The 23,282-nt window shown below is 35.7% G+C and overlaps 1 protein-coding gene across 3 annotated transcripts in view; it reads right to left on the bottom strand.

Moving 5' to 3' along the window:
• Positions 1-23,282, bottom strand: part of DYM (dymeclin) — a 397,677-nt gene that overhangs the window by 209,443 nt on the left and 164,952 nt on the right. For all 3 annotated transcript variants that reach the window (XM_079108988.1, XM_079108986.1, XM_079108987.1), the window contains exons 9-10: positions 15,969-16,151; positions 11,807-11,985 (exon numbers count right to left, since the gene is read on the bottom strand). In XM_079108988.1, coding sequence (XP_078965114.1) covers positions 11,807-11,985; positions 15,969-16,151 — 362 coding nt within the window. The remainder of the gene's footprint in view (positions 1-11,806; positions 11,986-15,968; positions 16,152-23,282) is intronic.

Here is a 23,282-nt window from a genome sequence, read left to right on the forward strand (position 1 = left end):
GACAGAAAGCAGGAAAGCCAGTTAACGATACTGCACTGATTGGAGAGATGAGCAGCTTAAACCACAGGAGTGGCAATGAGGAAAAAGAACATTTAATAGATTCCAAAAATATTAAGGATGGGAAATCAAAAGGACTTCTTTGGATGTGGGGAAAGAAAATAGAAGGATCAAAGCATCCAGTTTTTACCAACTACATGGATGGCTCATCATTGTGGCAGAGAACACAGGAGTAATAGAAGGAAGAACAGGTCCCAGGGAGATAATGAGCCCAATATTTACCTGTTTGGGATAGGGTATCTATGATGAAGCCACGAGGGAATGTCTGGGGCAAGTAGGAACATGGATTTAAGACACAGGTGATCAAGGATGTAAATACAGAACTCAAAAGTTGTCCACATACAAATGACACCATAATGGAATTCACTAGATGTTTTACGAAGAGGAGCAAAGAAGAAGAAGAAAGATACTAGGACAAAACCCTTCCGAAGGGCATATTTAAAAGTTAAGAAAAGAATAATACATAAAACAGAAAAGTAAAAGACACAGAGGTAGAAATAACAGCAGAGTACAATGGTCTGAAAGATAAGGGTGTGTACAGGTGCATGATTCTACTCCCTAGAATCCATAGGTTGAAACCCTAACCCCAATGGGATGGTATTAAGAGGTGAAGCCTTGAGAGGTGATTAGAAAGAAGTAGAACGCTCATGATTGTCCTAATAAGAGACAGGACCCACTTGCTTCCTCTCCCTCTCAGCCCTATGCCATATGAGGACGCAGCAAGTAAATGGCCATATGCACACCAGGAAGCAGGCCCTCACCAGACACAGAGTTGACAACCCTTCTATCTTAGAATTTCCAACCTATAAAATGACAAGAAATACATTTCCATTGTTTAAGCATCCACTCTACAATATTTTTTTGACAGCTGCCAGAATGGATTAACACAAGGAAGTTGGGTAACTGAAGAATAGAGGCGGACACTGTCAAATGTAGCAGAATGCTCAAAGTAGTGATGAAACACGCCCATTGGATTTAGCAACAAGGAGCTACTGACAAGTGAGCTATGGGAACAGAAGCTGGATCATAACAAGCTAAAAAGGGAACACTGAGTAAAGAAGTGAAAGCAGAGAATGTGGCCCAAGGTTTTCAAGAAACGAAAGCCATAAAAAGAGCTAAACAGGATATTTCATCTTTTTATTTTTATGTAAAAATCATACTCAGAACCCGGGTTTGAGAAGCTAAGGCAAGAGGATTTCAAGTTCAAAGTTAGCCTCAATGATTTAGCAAGACCCAGTCTCAAAATAAAAAATAAAATAAGATTTTAAAAAAGGGTTGGGGATGAGGCTCAGTGGTTAAGCAACCCTGGGTTCAATTCCCAGTACCAAAAAACATATAAACAAACAATCATATTCAGAAGATAAAAGACTATTAGCTATCCAGAAGAAGATATAAAAATCCTTATGTAACTTGTTTTGATAATTTATGACACATCCTGGACTTCATGTTACTTGTAAATACTAATTTTATTTTCTATGTGACTCTTCAGTGAAGTTTTAAGTTAGCAAGCAATCAAAATGACAAGACTTCCATATGTGCAATATATATGTAGGTTCAAGGCCTAATTCAAGGGCAGAAGACTGGTGGAGGCTTAAGGGAAATGTCCACCAAAATCTCTACTTGACTGATTAACACAAACAGAAATTCAAATGGTAATTAACTCATAATCCCCTAATTAGAGAAGTTATAAATAATGCAATGCTTCAGTAACTATATGTTACTTGTCCAGAATCCCTTTAATAAACCCTCTTGTACACTGAAAAAAGAAATGGAAGAAAAACTCAGAAGATGGAAAGACCTCCCATGTTCATGGATAGGCAGAATTAATATCATTAAAGTGGCCATACTACCAAAAGCAATATACAGATTCAATGAAATCCCCATTAAAATACAAGTGACATTCTTCACTCAACTAGGAAAAAAAAAAAAAAAAACAGCCCTAAAATTCGTTTGGAAGAATAAAAGACCCAAAATACCAAAGCAATTCTACACCAAAAAAAAAAAAAAAAATAGAAGACACAGAAATAAACACACACACCTACAGTCATCTGATCCTTGACAAATGGTGCTAGGAAAATTGGGCATCTGTACACTAGAGCCTTATCTCTCACCAGACACAAAAACCAACCCAAAATGAATCAAAGATCTAGGAATTAAAAGCAGAAACTGGCAATCCAAGATGGCGGACTAGAGGGTGACTGCATCTCCAGTCGCTCCAGAACCCAGGATTCAAGAAGGGGAGGCATTGAGAGACTCGGACTAAAATAGAGCCTCGGGGTGAGGCTCCCCCACCCAGTGAAGCGCTGCCCGGGCGGCAGGCCCGGGTTCGGGTGGCTTATTACGGTAGGGCAGAGAAGCTAGAGTCCTCCCCAGGCAGCTCTGTCCACTCCAGCGGTGGGCTCCTCCCACAGGGCCAGAATCTCCAGCATCTCGGAGCAGGCCCCCCAGTGAGAGCCTTTCTGCACAGAACCAAGCTTCAAGTCCCTGAACCAGGGCGCCAAGTTCCTGCCCGCAGGTTGCTTCAGGGACCAGGACAGGGCAGCCAGGGACTTCCCCAAGCAGCCCACAGCCCGGCCGCCTCTGGTGGGAAGCGCCTTTCCAAGCTAGCTTCTCGGAGCAGACCACCCAGTGAGAGCCTTTCCACACAGAGCCAGCTCCAAGTCCTGGAACCAGTAGAGGACTAGGGGCAGCTTTCCTTGGAAGCACTGCATTATCAAGTTACTCCAAGACTTCAGGCTACTGAAGGCAGGAAGGTGATACACTGGAAATCTACAGGGACACTATAAGCCAATAGAAGAATTCTGCAATATCACAAAGTCCCACTGACATCTGACCAATATGACAAAACAAGGGAAGATGTCCCAAACAAACCTAGATACTATATCAATAAAACCAAATGACAGCACAGCAGAAGACATGTCAGAAAGGGAGTTCAGAATGTACATAATTAAAACAATCAGGGAAGCAAACAAGGAAATGAAAGAGCAAATGCAGGCATTGAAGGAGGAGATGAAAGAGCAAATGCAGGCATTAAATGATAGCACCAATCAACAGTTAAAGGAGCAAATACGGGAAGCAAGAGATCATTTCAATAAAGAGTTAGAGATATTGAAAAAAAAAAAAAAACAAAAATCCTTGAAATGAAGGAAAAAATAAACCAAGTTAAAAACTCCATAGAAAGCATAACCAATAGGATAGAACATCTGGAAGACAGAATCTCAGATATTGAAGACAAAATATTTAATCTTGAAAACAAAGTTGACCAAACAGAAAAGATGGTAAGAAATCATGAACAGAATCTACAAGAATTATGGGATATCATGAAAAGGCCAAATTTAAGAATTATTGGGATTGAGGAAGGCTTAGAGAAACAAACCAAAGGAATGAACGATCTATTCAATGAAATAACATCAGAAAACTTCCCAAATCTGAAGAATGAAATGGAAAACCCAGTACAAGAGGTTTATAGAACTCCAAATATACAAAATTACAACAGACCCACACCAAGGCACATTATTATGAAAATACCTAACATACAAAATAAAGACAGAATTTTAAAGGCCGCGAGGGAAAAGAACCAAATTACATTCAGGGGGAAACCAATAAGAGTATCAGCAGATTTTTCAATCCAGACCCTAAAAGCTAGAAGGGCCTGGAACAACATTTACCAAGCCCTGAAAGAAAATGGATGCCAACCAAGAATCTTATACCCAGCAAAACTTACTTTCAGATTTGACGATGATACCCAGCAAAACTTACTTTCAGATTTGACGATGAAATAAGATCCTTCCATGATAAACAAAAGCTAAAGGAATTTACAAAAAGATAGCCAGCATTGCAGAACATTCTCAGCAAAATATTCCATGAGGAAGAGATGAAAAACAACGATGCAAATCAGCAACGGGAGGAACTAGCCTAAAGGAATAGCCAAATAACGGGGAAACCAAATCATGTCAAAAAACAAAAATGAGTCAAATGACTGGGAATACAAATCATATCACAATAATAACCCTGATGTTAATGGCCTGAACTCATCAATCAAAAGACATAGACTGGCAGAATGTATTAAAAAGAAAAATCCAACAATTTGCTGCCTGCAAGAGACTCATCTCATAGAAAGAGATACCCATAGACTAAAGGTGAAAGGATGGGAAAAAACATACCATGCACACGGACACAGCAAAAAAGCTGGAGTATCCATCCTCATTTCAGATAATGTGGACTTCAAGCCAAAACTAGTCAGAAGGGATAAAGAAGGACATTACATACTGCTTAAGGGAAGCATAAATCAGCAAGACATAACAATTATAAACATCTATGCCCCGAACATTGGCTCATCCACGTACGTCAAACAAATCCTTCTCAATTCCAGAAATCAAATAGACCACAACGCAATAATACTAGGTGATTTTAACACACCACTCTCACCACTGGATAGATGTCCAAACAAAAATTGAATAAAGAAACCATAGATCTCAATAACACAATCAACAATTTAGACTTAACTGACTTATATAGAATATACCATCCAACAAAGAAAGAATACACTTTCTTCTCAGCAGCACATGGATCCTTCTCTAAAATAGACCATGTCTTATGCCACAAAGCTACTGTTAGCAAATACAAGATATACTACCTTGTACTCTATCAGATCATAATGGATTGAAATTAGAAATAAATGACAGAATAAAAAACAGAAACTTCTCCAATACCTGGAGATTAAATAATACACTATTATATGATGAATGGATAACAGAAGAAAACAGGAGGGAAATAAAAAAATTTATAGAAGTAAACGAGAACAAAGACATATCAAAATCTCTGGGTCACTATGAAAGCAGTACTTAGAGGAAGATTTATTTCATGGGGCGCATTCAACAAAAGAAGTAGAAATCAACAAATAAACGACTTAACACTACAGCTCAAAGCCCTAGAAAAAGAAGAGCAGACCAACACCAAAAGTAGTAGAAGACAGGAAATAGTTAAAATCAGAGCCGAAATCAACGAAATTGAAACAAATGAAACAATTGGAAAATTTAACAAAATAAATAGTTGGTTCTTTGAAAAAATAAACAAAATTGATAAACCCTTAGCCACACTAACAAAGAGAAAGAGGGAGAAAACTCAAATTACTAAAATTCGGAATGAACAAGGAAATATCACAACAGATACGAGTGAAATACAAAACATAATTAGAAGCTATTTTGAAAATCTATACTCCAACAAAATAGAAAACCTCGAAGACATCAACAAGTTTCTAGAGACATATGAATTACCTAAACTGAACGAGGAGGACATACACAACTTAAATAAATCAATATCAAGCAATGAAATAGAAGAGGTCATCAAAAGCCTACCAACAAAGAAAAGTCTGGGACCAGATGGGTTCTCAGCCGAGTTCTACGAAACCTTTAAAGAAGAGCTCATTCCAATACTTCTCAAAGTATTCCATAAAATAGAAGAGGAGGGAACCCTCCCAAACTCATTCTATGAAGCCAATATCACCCTGATACTTAAACCAGACAGAGACACATCAAGGAAAGAAAATTTCAGACCAATATCCTTAATGAACATCAATGCAAAAATTCTCAACAAAATTTTAGCAAATCGCATACAAAAATATATTAAAAAGATAGTGCACCACGATCAAGTGGGTTTTATCCCAGGGATGCAAGGTTGGTTCAACATCCGGAAATCAATAAATGTCATTCACCATATCAACAGACTTAAACTCAAGAATCACATGATTATTTCAACAGATGCAGAAAAAGCATTCGATAAAATACAGCATCCCTTCATGCTCAAAACGCTAGAGAAAATTGGGGTAGTGGGAACATTCCTTAACATTGTAAAGGGCATCTAGGCTAAGCCCATGGCCAATATCATTCTAAATGGTGAAAAACTAAAACATTCCCCCTAAAAACTGGAACAAGGCAGGGATGCCCTCTTTCACCACTTCTATTCAATATCGTTCTTGAGACTCTAGCCAGAGCAATTAGACAAACCAAAGAAATAAAAGGGATACGAATTGGAAAAGAGGAACTCAAACTATCCCTGTTCGCTGATGACATGATTATATATTTAGAGGAACCTGGAAATTCCACCAGAAAACTCTTAGAACTCATAAGTGAATTCAGTAAAGTAGCAGGTTACAAGATCAATGCCCATAAATCCAACGCATTTTTATACATAAGTGATGAATCTTCAGAAAGGGAAATTAGGAAAACTACCCCATTCACAATAGCATTGAAAAAAATAAAATACTTGGGAATCAATCTCACAAAAGAGGTGAAAGACCTCTACAATGAGAACTACAGAACACTAAAGAAAGAAATTAAAGAAAACCTTAGAAGATGGAAAGATCTCCCATGTTCTTGGATAGGCAGAATTAATATTGTCAAAATGGCCATACTACCAAAAGTGCTATACAGATTCAATGCAATTCCAATTAAAATCCCAATGGTGTACCTTACAGAAATAGAGCAAGCAATTATGAAATTCATCTGGAAGAATAAGAAACCCAGAATAGCTAAAGCAATCCTCAGTAGAAAGAGTGAAGCAGGGGGTAATCGCAATACCAGATCTTCAACTCTATTACAAAGCAATAGTAACAAAAACGGCATGGTATTGGTACCAAAATAGACAGGTAGATCAATGGTAAAGAACAGAGGACATGGACACAAACCCAAATAAATACAATTTTCTCATACTAGACAAAGGTGCCAAAAATATGCAATGCAGAAAAGATAGCCTCTTCAACAAATGGTGCTGGGAAAACTGAAAATCCATATGCAACAGAATGAAACTAAATCCCTATCTCTCACCCTGCACAAAACTCAACTCAAAATGGATCAAGGACCTCGGAATCAGACCAGAGACCCTGCATCTTATAGAAGAAAAAGTAGGTCCAAACCTTCAACTTGTTGGCTTAGGATCAGACTTCCTTACTAGGACTCCCATAGCATAAGAAATAAAAGCTAGAATCAACCACTGGGATAGATTCAAACTAAAAAGCCTTCTCTCAGCAAAGGAAACTATCAGTAATGTGAAGAGAGAGCCTACAGAGTGGGAGAATATCTTTGCCACACATACTTCAGATAGAGCGCTAATTTCCAGAATCTATAAAGAACTCAAAAAACTCTACACCAAGAATACAAATAATCCAATCAACAAATGGGCTAAGGAAATGAACAGACACTTCACAGAAGAAGATGTACAAGCAATCAATAGATATATGAAAAAATGTTCAACATCTCTAGTAATAAGAGAAATGCAAATCAAAACTACCCTAAGATTTCATCTCACCCCAATTAGAATGGCGATTATCAAGAACACAAGCAACAACAGGTGTTGGCGAGGATGTGGGGAAACAGGTACACTCATACATTGCTGGTGGGGTTGCAAATTAGTGCGGCCACTCTGGAAAGCAGTATGGAGATTCCTCAGAAAGCTTGGAATGGAACCACCATTTGACCCAGCTATTCCACTCCTTGGCCTATATCCAAAGACTTAAAATCAGCGTACTACAGAGATACAGCCACATCAATGTGCATAGCTGCTCAATTCACTATAGCCAGATTGTGGAACCAACGTAGATGCCCTTCAATTGATGAATGGATAAAGAAACTGTGGCACATATATACAATGGAATATTACTCCGCCATGAAGAATGATAAAATTATGGCATTTGCAGGCAAAAGGATGAAATTGGAGGATATCATGCTAAGTGAGATAAGCCAATCTCAAAAAACTAAAGGACGAATGATCTTGCTGATAAGCGGATGAGGACATACAAGGTGGGGTAGGAGGGGTTAGCATTAGGGTTAGGGTTAGGTTTAGGATTAGGGATAAGGAGGGTGGTAAGAATGGAGGAAGGAAGGACTGTATAGAGGGAAAAGAGGGGTGGGAGGGGTGGGGGGGAAGGTAAAAAATAACAGAATGAATCAAACAACATTGCCCTATATAAATTCATGATTTTTAATTAAAATTAAAAAAAAATAAAATAAAAGCAGAAACTATGCAATCCCTAGAAGAAAAGGTAGAATCAACACTCCAGCACATAGGCACAGGCAATGATTTTCTCAATAGGAACCCTAAAGCTCAAGAAATAATGCCAAGAGTGGCTAAAACAGAAAAGTATTAAATTTAAAAGCATCTGAGCAGCAAAAGAAACAATTAGGAGTGAAGAAAGAGCCTTCAGAATAGAATGGGAGAATATGTTTGCTAGCTACTATTCTGACAGGGGGATTAATATACAGAACATATAAAGAGCTAAAAAAAACTTAACTCCAAAAAAAATCCAATTAATAAATGGGCAAATAAATTAAGCAGACAGTTATCAAAAAATAGAAATACAAGTGGCCAATAAATACATGAAAAAATATTCAACATCACTGGCAATTAGGGAAATGCAAATAAAAACTACACTGAGATTTCATCTCACACCAGTGAGAATGACAGTCATCAAGCATACAAACGATAATAAATGCTGGAATGAATGTGGAGAAAAAGGAACACTTCTACACCATTAGTGGAAATGTAAATTAGTACAACCACAATGGAAATTAGTATGGAGGTTTCTCAAAAGACTGGGCATGGAACCACCATATGACCCTGCCATACCACTCCCTGGTATTTGTTCCAAAGAATTAATGTCATCAAACTATAGTGATACATTCAAATCCATGCTTACAGCAGCATGATAGACAACAGCCAAACTATGGAACCAGCCTAGGTTCCATCAACAAATGAATGGATAAAGAAACTATGTTTTATATATGCATAATGGAGTATTATTCCATCAAAGAAAAATGAAATATGTCATTTGCAGGAAAATGGATAAAAACTTGATATCATTATGTTAAGTGAAATAAGCCAAGTTCAAGGGTCAAGAGTCATACATTTTCTCTCATGTGAGGAAGTTAGGTAAGAGGAAAAGAAAGGTGTATGTGTGTGTGTGGTGGTGGGGGGTGTCTCATGAAAATTAAAGGGAGATCAGTAGAGGAAGGAGATCAGAGGATGGGAAGAGGGGAGAAAGGGGAAATTTTGGGGAGCCATATTAAAAAATTATATTCTTATATGCATATATGAATATGTAACAACAAATCCCACCATTATGTACAACTACAATGCAGCAATAAAAATATGTGGAAGGAGAAGAAAATAGAGAGAGAGAGAGAGAGAGAGAGAGAGAAAGAGAGAGAGAGAGAGAGAAATCCTCTTGTTAAAGGTTAAGATGGCTTATCATTAAGAGGGTTCCATTCCACAGTGATTGGTCAAGGAAGGAGTACTCAGTCAAAACAATACTGGAGCCCTTCATGACATTTTTATAAATAGTAGATATAAATTTTCTTCCCTTTAGCTTACAAGTGATAAGATGGCATGTACCCAGAGCTACTGGTGGTCAATTCTCCATTTCAAAAAGTGTGTGCCTGACAATGAGGCCAAGGCTTTGTTGTTTAAGCATTCACTTTGGAAAGCAGAGGTAAGGGATGGAAATGTTTAGCCCTTAGGTCCTGCCATGACTGAAGCTAAAAAGTTTCATGAGTTTTTCATTTGTGCAAAAACATTTCTTTTCATTCAAGGCAGACAAAGAATTTTGTTACTTACAACTAATAGATTTGTGACATTTAAAATGTCTAGCTCCTTTTGTGAATAAACTACTTGTGATGAAAAATAAAAATCATGACTGAATAGGTTTTTCTAAAAAGTTTGCCTTCTTTAATCCTGTTCTTAACATTTGGGTACTTGGATTCTGGCTGAAATACTATTCACAGACACAAAAAGAAATTCAGGAGTCATTGCATTGTATTCTAATAAATACCAAAAAAAAAAAAAAAAAAAAAAAAAAAAGCGTCACAAGAAATTAGGCCAGATTAATGAGTACTCGTATTAAAAGAAGTCAGAGCCATTAAGTCAAACCACAGTAGAAAGGGCTCAGGTCAGTCAACACCTGACACTGAAAAAAGGAAGGTCTCTCTCCAACCTCACAAACACCTGCACACAACAAGGTATTCAAGAGACACTGTGATATGCCAAACACTGTCTTCTTAATATCAGAGTCTATAGAATTAAAGAATGTTAATAATAACAAAATCAGATCAGTACAATAAATTTCCAACTGACAGCATGTTTTCTAAGAAAGGTAAAAGGACACATGGGGACATAAATTAAGAAATTATCAATGTAATCTACGAAATAAAATTAGAAATAAAACTAAACAAAGGCTACTCCATCCCCCTAAAGTCATCAGAACAAAACCCTGTCACCATTCACCGTGTATCATCAAACACAAATAGCTGCTACTCCCTGCCTCATCTTGCATACCAACATCCTCACCATGGAACCGAAATCTGTGATGTCCAGGCTTTCTGCTTAATACCAACATTTCCCCTAGAATGTAATATGCTTAGACTTGTCTCTGTGCTTACAGTATCCATGAGAAACAAGTCTTCTCTTTACAAGTTTATACTCAAGAGCAGTATACTTAAGCAAAATATGTTTTTCACACGTTGCTGGTGAGGAGACAGTTCTTTCATCACACTTTGTTCATAGTGTCACAGTGATGCAGAATATGCTCAATGAATTCCAATAGCTCATCTTTCTTCAGTATTTACATAGTACTTAACACTGAAAAAAATGGCTACGAAATGCCTGGCGAATCTGTAAAAACTAGGGAAGAGGAGGTATTCTGTTGCTATCAGTCAACTGCTGGCTACTTCAGGAATGTTCACATTTTGTTCACATAATGAATGCATTAATACACTGCCATCTGAATATCAGAGCTTCTAGAATTAAAGAATGTTAACAACAACAAAATTGGACCAGCACAATAACAGTCCACAGGAATCGGTGTATGATGTATATCAAACATACCTTGGTAAGGAGGCTTACCTACCCCTCAGAGAAAGACTAATGTCTACACATTAGTTATAATGGAAATCAATGATTGCTTATAGGAGTTTATATCTAGAAACAAATACTGTGGCACCAATTTCAATCATATAATGAAAGAACAGTGTTCATTAAACAGATGTCAAGCTGGTTTCAGTGGTACAAGTCTATAATCCCAGCTACTACGCAGGTTGAAGTAGGAAGATTACAAGTTTCAGGTCAGTCTGGGCAACTTAATGAAATCCTGTCTCAAAATAGAAAATTTCTAAAAAGGACCGTGGGATATGGCTCAGTGGTAAAGTGCCCTGGGTGGGGAGATGTCCAGCAAGGCATTTTAAAATAACTACAACAGGCCGGGAACTATGTTGAGGCAGAGCCAGAATCCAAATCTGTCATGAGGATAGGACACTTGGGAAACCAAATTGAAAAAAACCATCCTTTCAGTCATTTTCCTCAAGAAGATGCTGCAACTGTGACCAACTGCACAAATCTGGAGGGCAGGCACCTAGCAGATGAAAGGGATCAAGAAGAAATAAAAATCTTGAGAACTGCAGAGGTGCTTCTTAGAAGGCTTGATCAGGCTGAATCCTCAGTGGCTGCTAAAGATCTCAAGAACTAGTAAGCCTGTTATCAGCTGAGGATTCTGCTGTGCTCAGCTCTGTGAGGTCATGCTAGGAGAGGAATCTTGCACATTGAAGCAACACAAGTCTGTGCCTGTGTCTGATGACACTGTCCCTATCAAGCTCTTAACCATACACCTGTGTGGCACACATACTTACCCCCTCTTGGGAAAAGAAATTATTCTTCGAAATTTTATCAAATACACAAAACATGGTGTGTTTAGCATGATACTTACAAGATTTTCCATATCTGTGCGAGCCAGCATGTATGTTCTGACATTACTATTCTGATGGAGCAGTGTGTACAAGAGAAGCGTTGCTTGATCAGATGTTTGCTGTTCACATAGGGCTGTGTACAAACTGTTAAAGTTAATCTGGAAGGCATGTGGAATTGATGAGGGAAAAGGGCTGCTATCTAGAATACAAAAAACAAGCAGATTTTTAAAAACCGGTACATGAGTATTTTCTAGACTGTGTTTTTTGTACAAACAATAAAAGCAATGTGAAAGTAACGCATATAAATCAATTTCTCTTAGTTTTACGTAAAATCCCTACATTTCAGAGTTAAACTTTCAAATTATATTTTAAACTTCACTAAAATAAGTTACATAGTTTGACTCTGTTACTCTTTTTCCACAAATATAGCTGAATTAAATCAACTGAGAACATGCACTTAAACAGAGCTATGGGGCAAAAGGTTCTTCCATACATACAATTTAATCAAGATACTGAGATCCCCTGACTGCTAAACGAAAGTACCAGTACTAAAAAAAAAAAATCTAGAAACAAAGAAAAGTTATTTTAAAATAACTACAGCTTCTATATAAAAAGAAAATCTTCTCATAAGATAGGGTTTACAAAATCCTGCCTTGAAGCTAAGTTCATTTACTTAAAAGAAGTCATGGCTAAAGTATTCACCAATGTTATTAATCCATTTCTAAAGAAAATGGCTAGAAAAACAACATATAATTTAGTGAGTTTTAAAATAATAGCTAGATCAGTAATATTCAACATTAATTTCTCTAATGGAGAGAATATACCAAGCCTAAGACAACTACCATAAGATTTGTTTAACATTTTGTTTAAAAGAAAACAAAGTTAATTGACCATAACTGCTAAGAAACTTCCTTCTTTTTTTTAAAGAATGGTCATCGGAATGATAAAAAGCATAAATCATAGTCTATGCTGGGAAAATTCTTCATATTCTAAAACAGACCCAGTCCCTTTCCTATAGTTCACTAGATTTGCATAGAAATTGAAGTAAGGTTAGAAAAAAAATGAGACTCGGCAGACAGAAAGTCATAATCTCATGAGATAAAACAAGTGAACGTGACACTACAAAGAACTGACACTTTCATGTGTGCTGAAAAGAAGCACCAAAAAATTCTTAAAAACATTAAAGCACAGAAGCATCACCAACGAAACAAAACACTTAGACATTCCTGAAAGCCACACTCCTGTGGGAAACAGTTATGTCTCGACACAAACGACCTTGGTGGCCCTGTGCCTCTGATTCTCCTTCCTATACTCCATGGTTGTGAAAGGCATCTACAAATGCCTTCACTTCTACTTCATGGTGACCTGACTTTTCCTTCCACATTTAAAATAATAGATTATTTTTTCAATCTTAAAACTATATTTTGACACTTACAAAAATAATGTCTTTATGTGACCATTTTTGTAAGGGATGGCAAAAGGAAGTATTGTCATGTACTGTAAGTATGAAAATATGACAGAATCCATATAAGACTCACTGGAGGAGATTCTGGACACCCTGAACCTCTTTACAGTGGAAGCAAAGCAGCAAGTTCACCAAGCTGTAGCATATCTGACGGAACCAACATGTGCTAAATGCTTCTACTTTGCCTGCTTCCTCTTATTCAATGTGAACGACAGTCATGTCTTTATTCTGACCAGTTGGACAAAGGATGAAATGGAGACTTGGAGAGAATAAGTAACTTTTCTCAGGTCAGTCTTGAGTAAAAACCAAATGAACCTCAGAATTACACTGTTTCTTATAATAACACTAATAAGGTGGTGAGATTGTACTATGGATTAAAGTTCATTTAATTCTTACAAAAAACATGTGAGGTAGAGATTATAACCCCTGCTTTACAGTTAAGGGCAATGGTATTGAAAGGTTGGGAAAATGGGGTCAGTCTAACCATAAAGTCAACTTTTTAATCTTTGTACTACGTGGTCTCCCAAAAGATGACTATCTCAAGCAAAGTTCAACCCTAAATGCTTACTAACATTTAGCCACAGCAGCAATAGTAAGTGCAGTAGAAACCATAGTTTCTACCATACTTACTTACTATGTGGTAAAAACTGAACATTTTAAAGTTTTATCTTTCTTAATATTTATATGAATGCTATTTGGTGAAATTATCTTCATTTCATAGACAAAAATCATTGAGGCTTACTGATTATGTGAACTATCAAAGGTCTCACATTCTAAAGTGACCAAGGTGAGGTATGAACCCAGGTCTGCTTGGCTCCAAAAGTTGTTTTCTTAACCATTAAGTCACACTGTCACTAGGAAGAAGAGTGTAGTAATGGAACAGAAAAGTACTACCATATGAGGTTTCATTATTTGTTCGTCAAACTGCTATTGAGTCCCTATTGCTCTGCGCTACGGCGTGAATGCTAGTATTGAATCTTAGTCTCCAATGCATTCATATTAAGAAGTGAGGCCTTTAGGAGGTGGTTAAGTCTTGAATGCTCCTCCCTTGTGAATGGTATTAAGGCTTTCATAAAAGAGACTCCATGTAGCACTTGGCCCTTTAAATCCTTCCATCTTTTCCACCATGTGAGGACAAAGTATACATGGTACCATTTTGGAAGCAGGTATCTGATCCTCACCAAACCCAAACTTGCTGGAGTCTTTGATCTTGAAATTCCCAGTCTCTAGAACTGTGAGAAATAAATTTCTGTCCTTTATAAGTTACCCAGTCTCAGGTATTTAATTATAGCAGCACAAATGGGCTAAGATACTCTACAAATATTACCAGAATTGGCAAAGGTACAACTAATTGGTACACTAATCCACTGTCTATTAAAAATGTATGTTAGAATAGTCTAACAGCACAGCACAGAGCATCAGAAGCCTTAATGTTCCTACCCAATAACTATATATCTTGCTTATCTTAATTACATGAGTGTTGGATAAATCTCTGTCTTTTTTTTTTTTTAGTACATTACAGTTATACATAATAGTGGGGTTCATTCTGACATATTCATAAATGCACATAACACAGTTTCCTCCATATCAATCCCCATGCTGTCACCTTCCTTCTCTTTCTCCCTCCCAATTCCCTTCCTCTACTCTGTTGGTCTTCCTTCCTTTTATTTATTTATTGGTGCAGTATAGCTATATATAAAATTAGAATGCATTGTGATATATTCATGCATACACATAGAATAATTTGGTCAAGTTTATTCCCCAGTTCTTCCTTTTTCCCTCTTCTCCTCCTTCCCCTTAGTCCCCTGCTTCTAAGTATACTGCTCTCCCTTCTATTTTCATGAGATCCCCCTGCCTTTTTTATTCCTTTTTCCTCTCTAGCTTCTGCATATGAAGGAGAACATTCCATTCTGACTTTCTGCATCTGGCTTATTTCACTTAGCATGATGTTCTCCAGTTCCACACATTTACCAGCAAATGACATAATTTTATTCTTCTTTATGGCTGAGTAGAACTCCATTGTGTATATACACCACATTTTCTTTATTTGTTGGATACATCTTGATAACCTAGCTACTATAGTACAGTAGAGTGCTATCTTTTATTAGGAGATTACTGTTTCAACTTAGAACTATCTGTTCATGTTCTACTTTAGGTGTTAATAACTTACAGCCCATGAGCAGCCCACTATCTGTTTTGGAAATATTTCTTTTTGGTACATGGCCATGTTCATTCGTTCTTGTGTTATCTATGGCTGCTTTCCTGTTGCAATGACAGGGTTAAGAGGTTGGAGTACAGATGACCCTGTGAAGTTACTGCTCCTTTACAAAAAGAAATTGCTGATTTCTGATCTAATTTTTAGTTCTATAAAATTCTAACTAGAATATAAACTTCAAATGAAAATTTGAAACAACCTACTATTTGGGTTTCATAGGTTATTCTCTGTCCCTTACAGGTAGGACAGGCAGGCCAAATTAAACACAAGTTAGTTTGGTTATCTCTGAAAGAAATATAAACTTAATGGGATATAAAGGATCATAGTACTCTTCTAAGATTTTTTTTACCTTCCCGAGAATATTAACAGGAAAATCTAAATTTTTCTCATTTTTAAGCAATATGAAAATATCAAACAACACCAAAACTATAAGACAATAAACAACTTGGTATAAACAATAATCTCATTAGAAGGAATAGTCAGAGAAAAAAACATTACAAACCTTGTGTGTTCTTAAAGGACATAATGGCCTGTCTGTAGGGATTGGGTGCATCTGGAGCGTCTGTCAGGTTGGCCAGCACCAGCAGAAGCAGGAGACTCTGGTTGGCCAGAGGGGAAGAAAGCTCTGGAGAGACAGCCGCTTTGCTGCCCACACCGCCTAGTGTGAACACAGTCCAGAGTCCAGCTTGAGAAGAAAATACACAGGATTGCTGTCATCAATAATTAATGCATTTCTGCACAATACTCTACACTTTTTATGTTTAAAATTTGAAATAACACCTTTTTTTATTATAAGAGCAAAAGAAGTTCATTATTTGAAAATTCTATTGTTATAAAATGCTATAAACACTTGAAATATTCCCACTAATACTATCCACATCAGCATTGTACTACTGGTGCTCCAAGTAAGATTAAGATAAGGAAAAATGATTTTCTAAAAGTTAGGAAAAAAATATTCATTATTTGCACACAATGATTGTCCATTTAGAACTGCACCATCCAAAGAGTATCCCCTAGCCACTTGCAGCTATGGAAAATGTGAAATGTAGTTCAAATTGCAATGTCCTGTGGGTATAAAATGCACAATGAATTCTACAATACAAAAAAAGAAAAATGTTAAATATTTTACTAGTATTATCTTGGTAACATTGCTTACATGTTGAAATGACAGTATTTGGATACATTAGGTTAATGTATATCATTAAAATTACTTTCATATGTTTCTTTTTATTTTTTAATAAGACTACTAGAAAACTTTACATATGTGACTTATATTTACATTGGACAAAGATGCTCTAGAACATCAAAGAGAATCAACCGATATTCCATTACCGACACACTATTATAACTAATAGAAGATTTCGACATAGTACTATGGTTGTAAGATTAAAAAAAAAAAATCAAAGCCTTCTTATACACAGTGATAAATAATTAGAAAATATATTTAATTCCAAGCTGGGTGCTGTGGCACACATGGGTATCTCACTAGCTCAAGATGCTAAGGCAAGTTCAAAGCCAGCCTCAGCAGGTTAATGAGACCTGTTTCAAAATTTAAAAAAATAAAGAGAGGTGGGGTGCTGGGGATGTAACTCAGTGGTAAAGTGACTCTGGGTTCAAATTCCCAAGTCAAAAAAAAAAAAAGAAGATATTTAATTCCAATCAGAATAGTAAAACACAATAAACTATTCAGGAATAAAACTAAAATATGTAAGACCTATGGGATAGCAACCTCAAAACTTGATTGAAGGCCATAGGAGATCTAAATTAATGTAGAGGCATAACATGTTTGTGGACAAAAAGACAGTACTGCAAAAACATCAAATCTGCCCTCAACTGACTCTAAAATTTTGTATGGTAGGCATCAAAATACCAACAGGAATTTATGTGACAGAAAATTTTATGCAAACAGAAAATTTTCAAGACTGATACTACCCAGCATGGGCAAAAGTGCAAATTGCAAACAGTAAGAGATCAAAGTGAAACAGGATTTGGAGGAGGATATGTGGTATTCTCATTGAAATTTAAAATGCAAGTCCTCAGGCTAGGGAAGTAGTTCAAGTGGTAGAGCACCTGCCTAGCAAGCACAACTCCAGGAAGTGTGATATACTTTGGAACTAGAGAGGGAGGAAGGGTAAAGAGAGGAAGGAGAAGAGAGAAAGGAAGGGAAGGGAGGAGAAGGAATGGAAAGGAAGGAGAAGGAGTAGGAAGGAAAGGGAGGACTTCTGATAATTTTGGAAGAAAACAATCGCCAACACATTAACACTTACTATATCTAGAAGAGTGGCAATGAATGTAATATTTTACTTAAATCGCTGTACGTCTATATTTATTACTTATTATAGTAGGCAGATGTTATTCTTTGAAAAACACCTTTGTCAAAGGAATTAAATGCTTCTGAAAAGTAATCAAAAAACTGCATAGCAAAATACACAACTGATAATTTTTATTCCTCGTGAACTGACACAGGCAGACACTTTTTATTTCTTCTTCACATTATAAACAGTTCAGTGTGAAATTTTGTTATTTTCTAATATTGTGCATTTTTTATTGCATGCAATATAAACTACCTCATTAAAAAGTCTATAAATGTATCATTTCTTACAGAATTGCGGGCATACAAATCTCAGACTTTTTCTATCATTCGCTGGAATGGTTTACTCCTAACTCAAGTTGTTGTAAGGGTCACGTAGTCTCCCACCTCACCAAATTTCAGAGATCCCTAGAGGAGTATAAAGGGAATTTCCAATGACTTATCTGCTATAAGCCTTCAGTGGAGGCACAAGCAGAGCTGAGGTTCAGTAAGGATTTTTGTTTTTTTAAAGCAGGAAGGATTTTAAGATAATCGAGGAAGAAGGGAATGTTTCTGTTAAGTGATATACACCCTTTCATTAGGAAAATCTGAGGAAAAATTATCAGTAATTGATAACTAACTATAAATCACAGATTTCCATTAGTCAAAACAATGATCATAACAGTTAAGAAATGAGACATTTAATAAGAAAATCAAAATTATTTTAGGTATAGCCAGAAGCCAAGTATTAATTATTGGGATTGGTTTCTTGTTTATCTGTAATCTATTTTTTTAAACTTTCAGGTCATTTCCTTCTACTTAGAGGTTGCTCCAAGACTTTCTACCCCTTATATCCATCACTGTGTGTTCCAGGATTGCAAGCAAAGGAAAACACAATTAGGAAGTTCAATCTACAACAAAAATAATCACAAAATGCTCTCTAAGATAACATAAGCGGTTTTTTTTGTTTGTTTTTGTATTCTCTTCACAGCTGCTCATTTTCATTACTAAGAGAACCAAGAGTTGACTATCCCCGGACAAATTTCCAAATCAAAATACTAACTCTACTTCAGCACAGCTTCACTTTCCTTCTCCCATTCCCTCCGAGTTTTTCTAAGAGGGCTGAGAGTTGCATATTGTCAGATAAACTAATATTTTATGAGGAAGTTCACACACACACCCACACACACACACACACACACTTTGCTTTTCTGGTGAACTGCACTGTTGCCTTTCCTCACAGGGAGAATGAGGCAGCCTGCCATTGCTTACATTGTAGTTTAAACTGGCCCATGATATTGGATCAGAATTCTTCCAAAAGTTCATTTCTTTCTGTTGATCCAAGCCTCTGATCTATGACCCAAGAATCTTAGTGGAACTGTACTTTCCTGTTGGGGAAGGGGGGGGTGGGCATTCCACCAGAAAAATAAAGGAAAGTTACAGTGTATTTCCTTCTGTTCCAAAAATTAAATTAAGGATGGTTCCCAAAGTTATTCAATTATATCCCTTGGATATTCCAAATAAGCTCTGAAAATAAAATTGATCTAACTAAAACTAAAATGTACTGAAATTAACTAAAAAACAAATCTGGAGTTGATTCTATTTTTTTAAAGTACTCAAGGATATGCATTCTTAAAAATCAAAATGCAATGAAAATACAAAGAATGGCAAACTAAAACATTAATAAATATTGTAATCATCAAGGAAAAGAGACCTCTCATTTAAAAAAAACTCAAAAATCAATATTTCCTCAAAATTTAAGAAAAAGAGGTAAATTACTATTTTTCCATGTTAGTACATATGCTACTTGCTAAACTATAATTTGTTATATCTAACAAATATATTACAAAATGCTAAATATTCCTTCAGAACTATACAAAAAATAACTGATAGCACTGTAAGATTAAAATCTGGTAAAATGGTCACATCCATATGTTTTTGAAGCTATAATATTATAACAAACTACAAACTTGAGAAAATTAAGAAGACCAGTCAGCTACCAGAGACATGAATGACAATTCCACCAGAGATGTTTCAATCAACACCCACAAAAGGCTATTCAGTCAACAGATTAGGAATGCCTATTGGGGTTAGGTTCTACACCCACAACCAAAAATGAAATAAGGAAAGGCTCCCACTCCAACTCTGAGGAAGTTAGTATGACCAGGAGACAAGTATTCTAACAACTAAGAACCAACTTTAGTTGCCATCACAATCCAACAAATCTCTGACAAAACATCTGTGCTTTTCCTATGTACATGTAGAAAATAATAAGGAAGACAGTTTCACCAAAAAAGTTAGTAAACATGTTCCAGGACAGACATGATGGCAGCCATGAGCCCTCCTTTCTGTAAAGAACATACGCTGGGATTCAGCTATGTAGGCTGCATTTTCCAACACCTCTTTCAGAAGATTATGTATCATGAATGCAATTATATATCATAACATTCCAGAATATTATTCCTCAGAGATCTTTTTTTACAAATAATTAAAATTTTCTGCCCATAATTTTAAAAACTTTAAGACAACCGCACAGATACTGGGGAAAAAATGGGGGCGTAGATTAAAAAATATACAACTGTAGATTCACATACAGAGGATTCTCTGTACCCTTTACCCAATTTCCTCTAACATTAACATCTTACATAACTGTAACACAATATCACAACCGGGATATTGGCACTGACATAGTCAAAATACAGAAGAAATCTACAACCAGTTAGGAAAATATCTGTCTGACAATCACTCAACTTCTTTATAATTAATTTTTTTTCCCAATCAACATATACTCCCAACAAAGATGAAATTCACTGTCACCAAATATATCCCAACTGCCTGTGTACTGACATACATACATTCAACTCATGGTGTATTTAGGGCCTGCTGTAGATTGGGCAAAATGAAAGAAACTGAATTTGAACTGATAAACCAAAGATAATCTACTCTACTCACTGTAGCTTAGTATAAAGGAAAAATTAACATGGAACAAAAATAAGCAAATAAACTAGTGTTTGTTGGGGTGTGGGGTGGTATGAGGTATGATAGGTATGAGTGTTATTATTTTAAGTCAATTTAGAAATTAAATGCATACTATAATACAAAGGATGAAATAGTCTTAAAATTGAATGATACATTGCAATAAAATTTTATACCTAAATATAATGATCTGTGAAGAAAAAAAATAGTTCAGAAATTTGTGACAAGAACTGACCATTGCTTGATATCAAGTTCAAACAAAGATGTCATTTCATTTTCTCCCTTTTAAAATTTTTATTTTATTTCTTGCTTAGAAAAAGCCTTCAAGGTCCATAGCAGTTATTTATTGTAATACATAAAGCAAAAAGTAACTATTCTTGGAGCTGGGAGTATATAGTTCAATGGTAGAACACTACAATAGCATACTCAAAGCCCTGGATTTGAGCCCCAGAAGGGAAGAGGAAAATTTTAAACAAAAACAAACAAATAAAAAAGTATACCTTTCTCTTAGCTCCTGGAATTAGGCATCAAAAACATTTTTTAAAAAGTATATTGTCTCAGCAAAATAATCATCATCCTAAAATGAATAGAACGATCAACTTATAAAAGCCTATTCATCTTAGGCACAGTGAAAACGTTTACACTTAGGAGATCAAATAAGAGGGAACGAACTAGTGATCTGTGATATATTTATCAATATGCCAGAATACTGGCCCTCAGTTACAACTCTAGGCATATCACACAGAATATCAACAAAGTTAACATTTTTTCAGTAGAATTTCTCCTAATTTTTATATCCAAATTCCCTGGAACATATCACTGAATTTAATGCTTTTCAACTAGTGTTTATGAAGTAATATTTTATATCTCCCAAACTCACCAAAACATTTTTAACAAATAATGTATGAAGAAAATCAAGTATCATTATAAAGATAATTGGCACAAAGAATCATGGACATTTTAAAAACTAAAGTGATGTATGTCTCATACATTACTGGTACCAAGAGAATAACACAGCAGCACGTCCAGGGTTCACCATTTTCCCACTGGGAACACAAACTAACCATGTTTCCATAAGACCTTTCACAATGAGCCCTTGATTTTGCTGAGTGTTATACAAAAGGCAAACGTTGACAAGGTGTTAAGAATATTCTGGCAAAACTAACAGAACCATACACTATAAGGTACACAATTAGGTCTATAATGGTAAGTTTTACTGTTTATAATTATACTTCAATAAATCTATCTCCATTTCCTCTCCTCCAAAAGTGTTGCTATGGATGTGGAGCAACTGGAACTCTCATATAATGTATTAAGTGTATAAACTGGTGCAAATAATTAGGGAAACTATATAATTTTAACTATTAAAGCTGAATTATGCAAAACTAGGATCCAGCAATTCCACTGGTGATTAATACAACAAACACAGGTATGAGTGTTATTAAGTCAAAATTTAGAAATAAAACAAATGCATAATATAAAGAATAAAGTATGAAATAGTCTTAAAATGGAATGATACAATAAAAATGAAATTATGCTTTGCACAAAAATAGGATGAATTTCTCAAATTAAAAAAATAAAGACAACCACAAAAGAATATATAGCACATGATTCCATTAATATGAAGTTCAAGGTCAGATAAAACTAATCCAGTATCAGAAGTCAGGATAGTGGTTTCTTTACTGGTGAGGGGGAAGAGTATTTAGGGGAGTGTGTGTACGGTGGGGTACACTGCAATGCTCACAGTGACTGTTTGCATACTGGAACTAAAGTTGCTTTTTCTCATTAGAATGAGTTCTAAAATGATTGTATAGTAAAAGAAATAAAATTTTAATTTGAAAAAAGATAATAGTATATTCTTAGAACAATGTTTTTTTTAAATGAAAACAAGTGTTGGTTTCATCAGGGAAAAAAATACTTGATGTTTTATCTTTATTAAAGAGCACAGTCCTCAAACACCTCCTTTTCTATACAATCAACTCTATGTTAAGAAAACATAATTTTCAGCAACTATTTTTGCCAGCTTAAAACGTAAAACAGTAACACACGGAATCTTGAACTGAAGCCAGACTACATAATGCTAGGAAATGGGGGGAAAGGTCACTAATAGTTTCACTTTTTTACATGTGTTTACATTTAAATCACTCTTGAAATATCTTAAAATGACTGCTAGTTCCTAAAACAGTTTTGAGTCAAATTCAATTTTGCTAACACAAAACAACATATTACTACCCCCATCCTGTCTCCTAAAAGGAATGCTTTGACCATCTCAAAAGAGAGAGAGAGAGAACACACACTATAAAGGAACAAAGGAATCTTTTTCTAAAAAATTCATAGCACAGTAAAATATTTTATCCACCTTTGTAGTTTGAAATCTGTCAGGATCTCTTACTTATAATCTGCATAATGTAAGCCATATGGAACTTTTTAAAAGTCTAACTCCTTTAAGAATAGAAAATAGACAATAGTTAAATGTTTTTATGTTTAAATGTTCAAATGTTTTTAAAATACACATAATTCAGTAATTATGAAGACTGATACCTGTTTTCA

The sequence above is a fragment of the Sciurus vulgaris genome, assembly GCF_902686455.1.
Source record: "Sciurus vulgaris genome assembly, chromosome: 13".
NCBI classification, from domain to species: domain Eukaryota; kingdom Metazoa; phylum Chordata; class Mammalia; order Rodentia; family Sciuridae; genus Sciurus; species Sciurus vulgaris.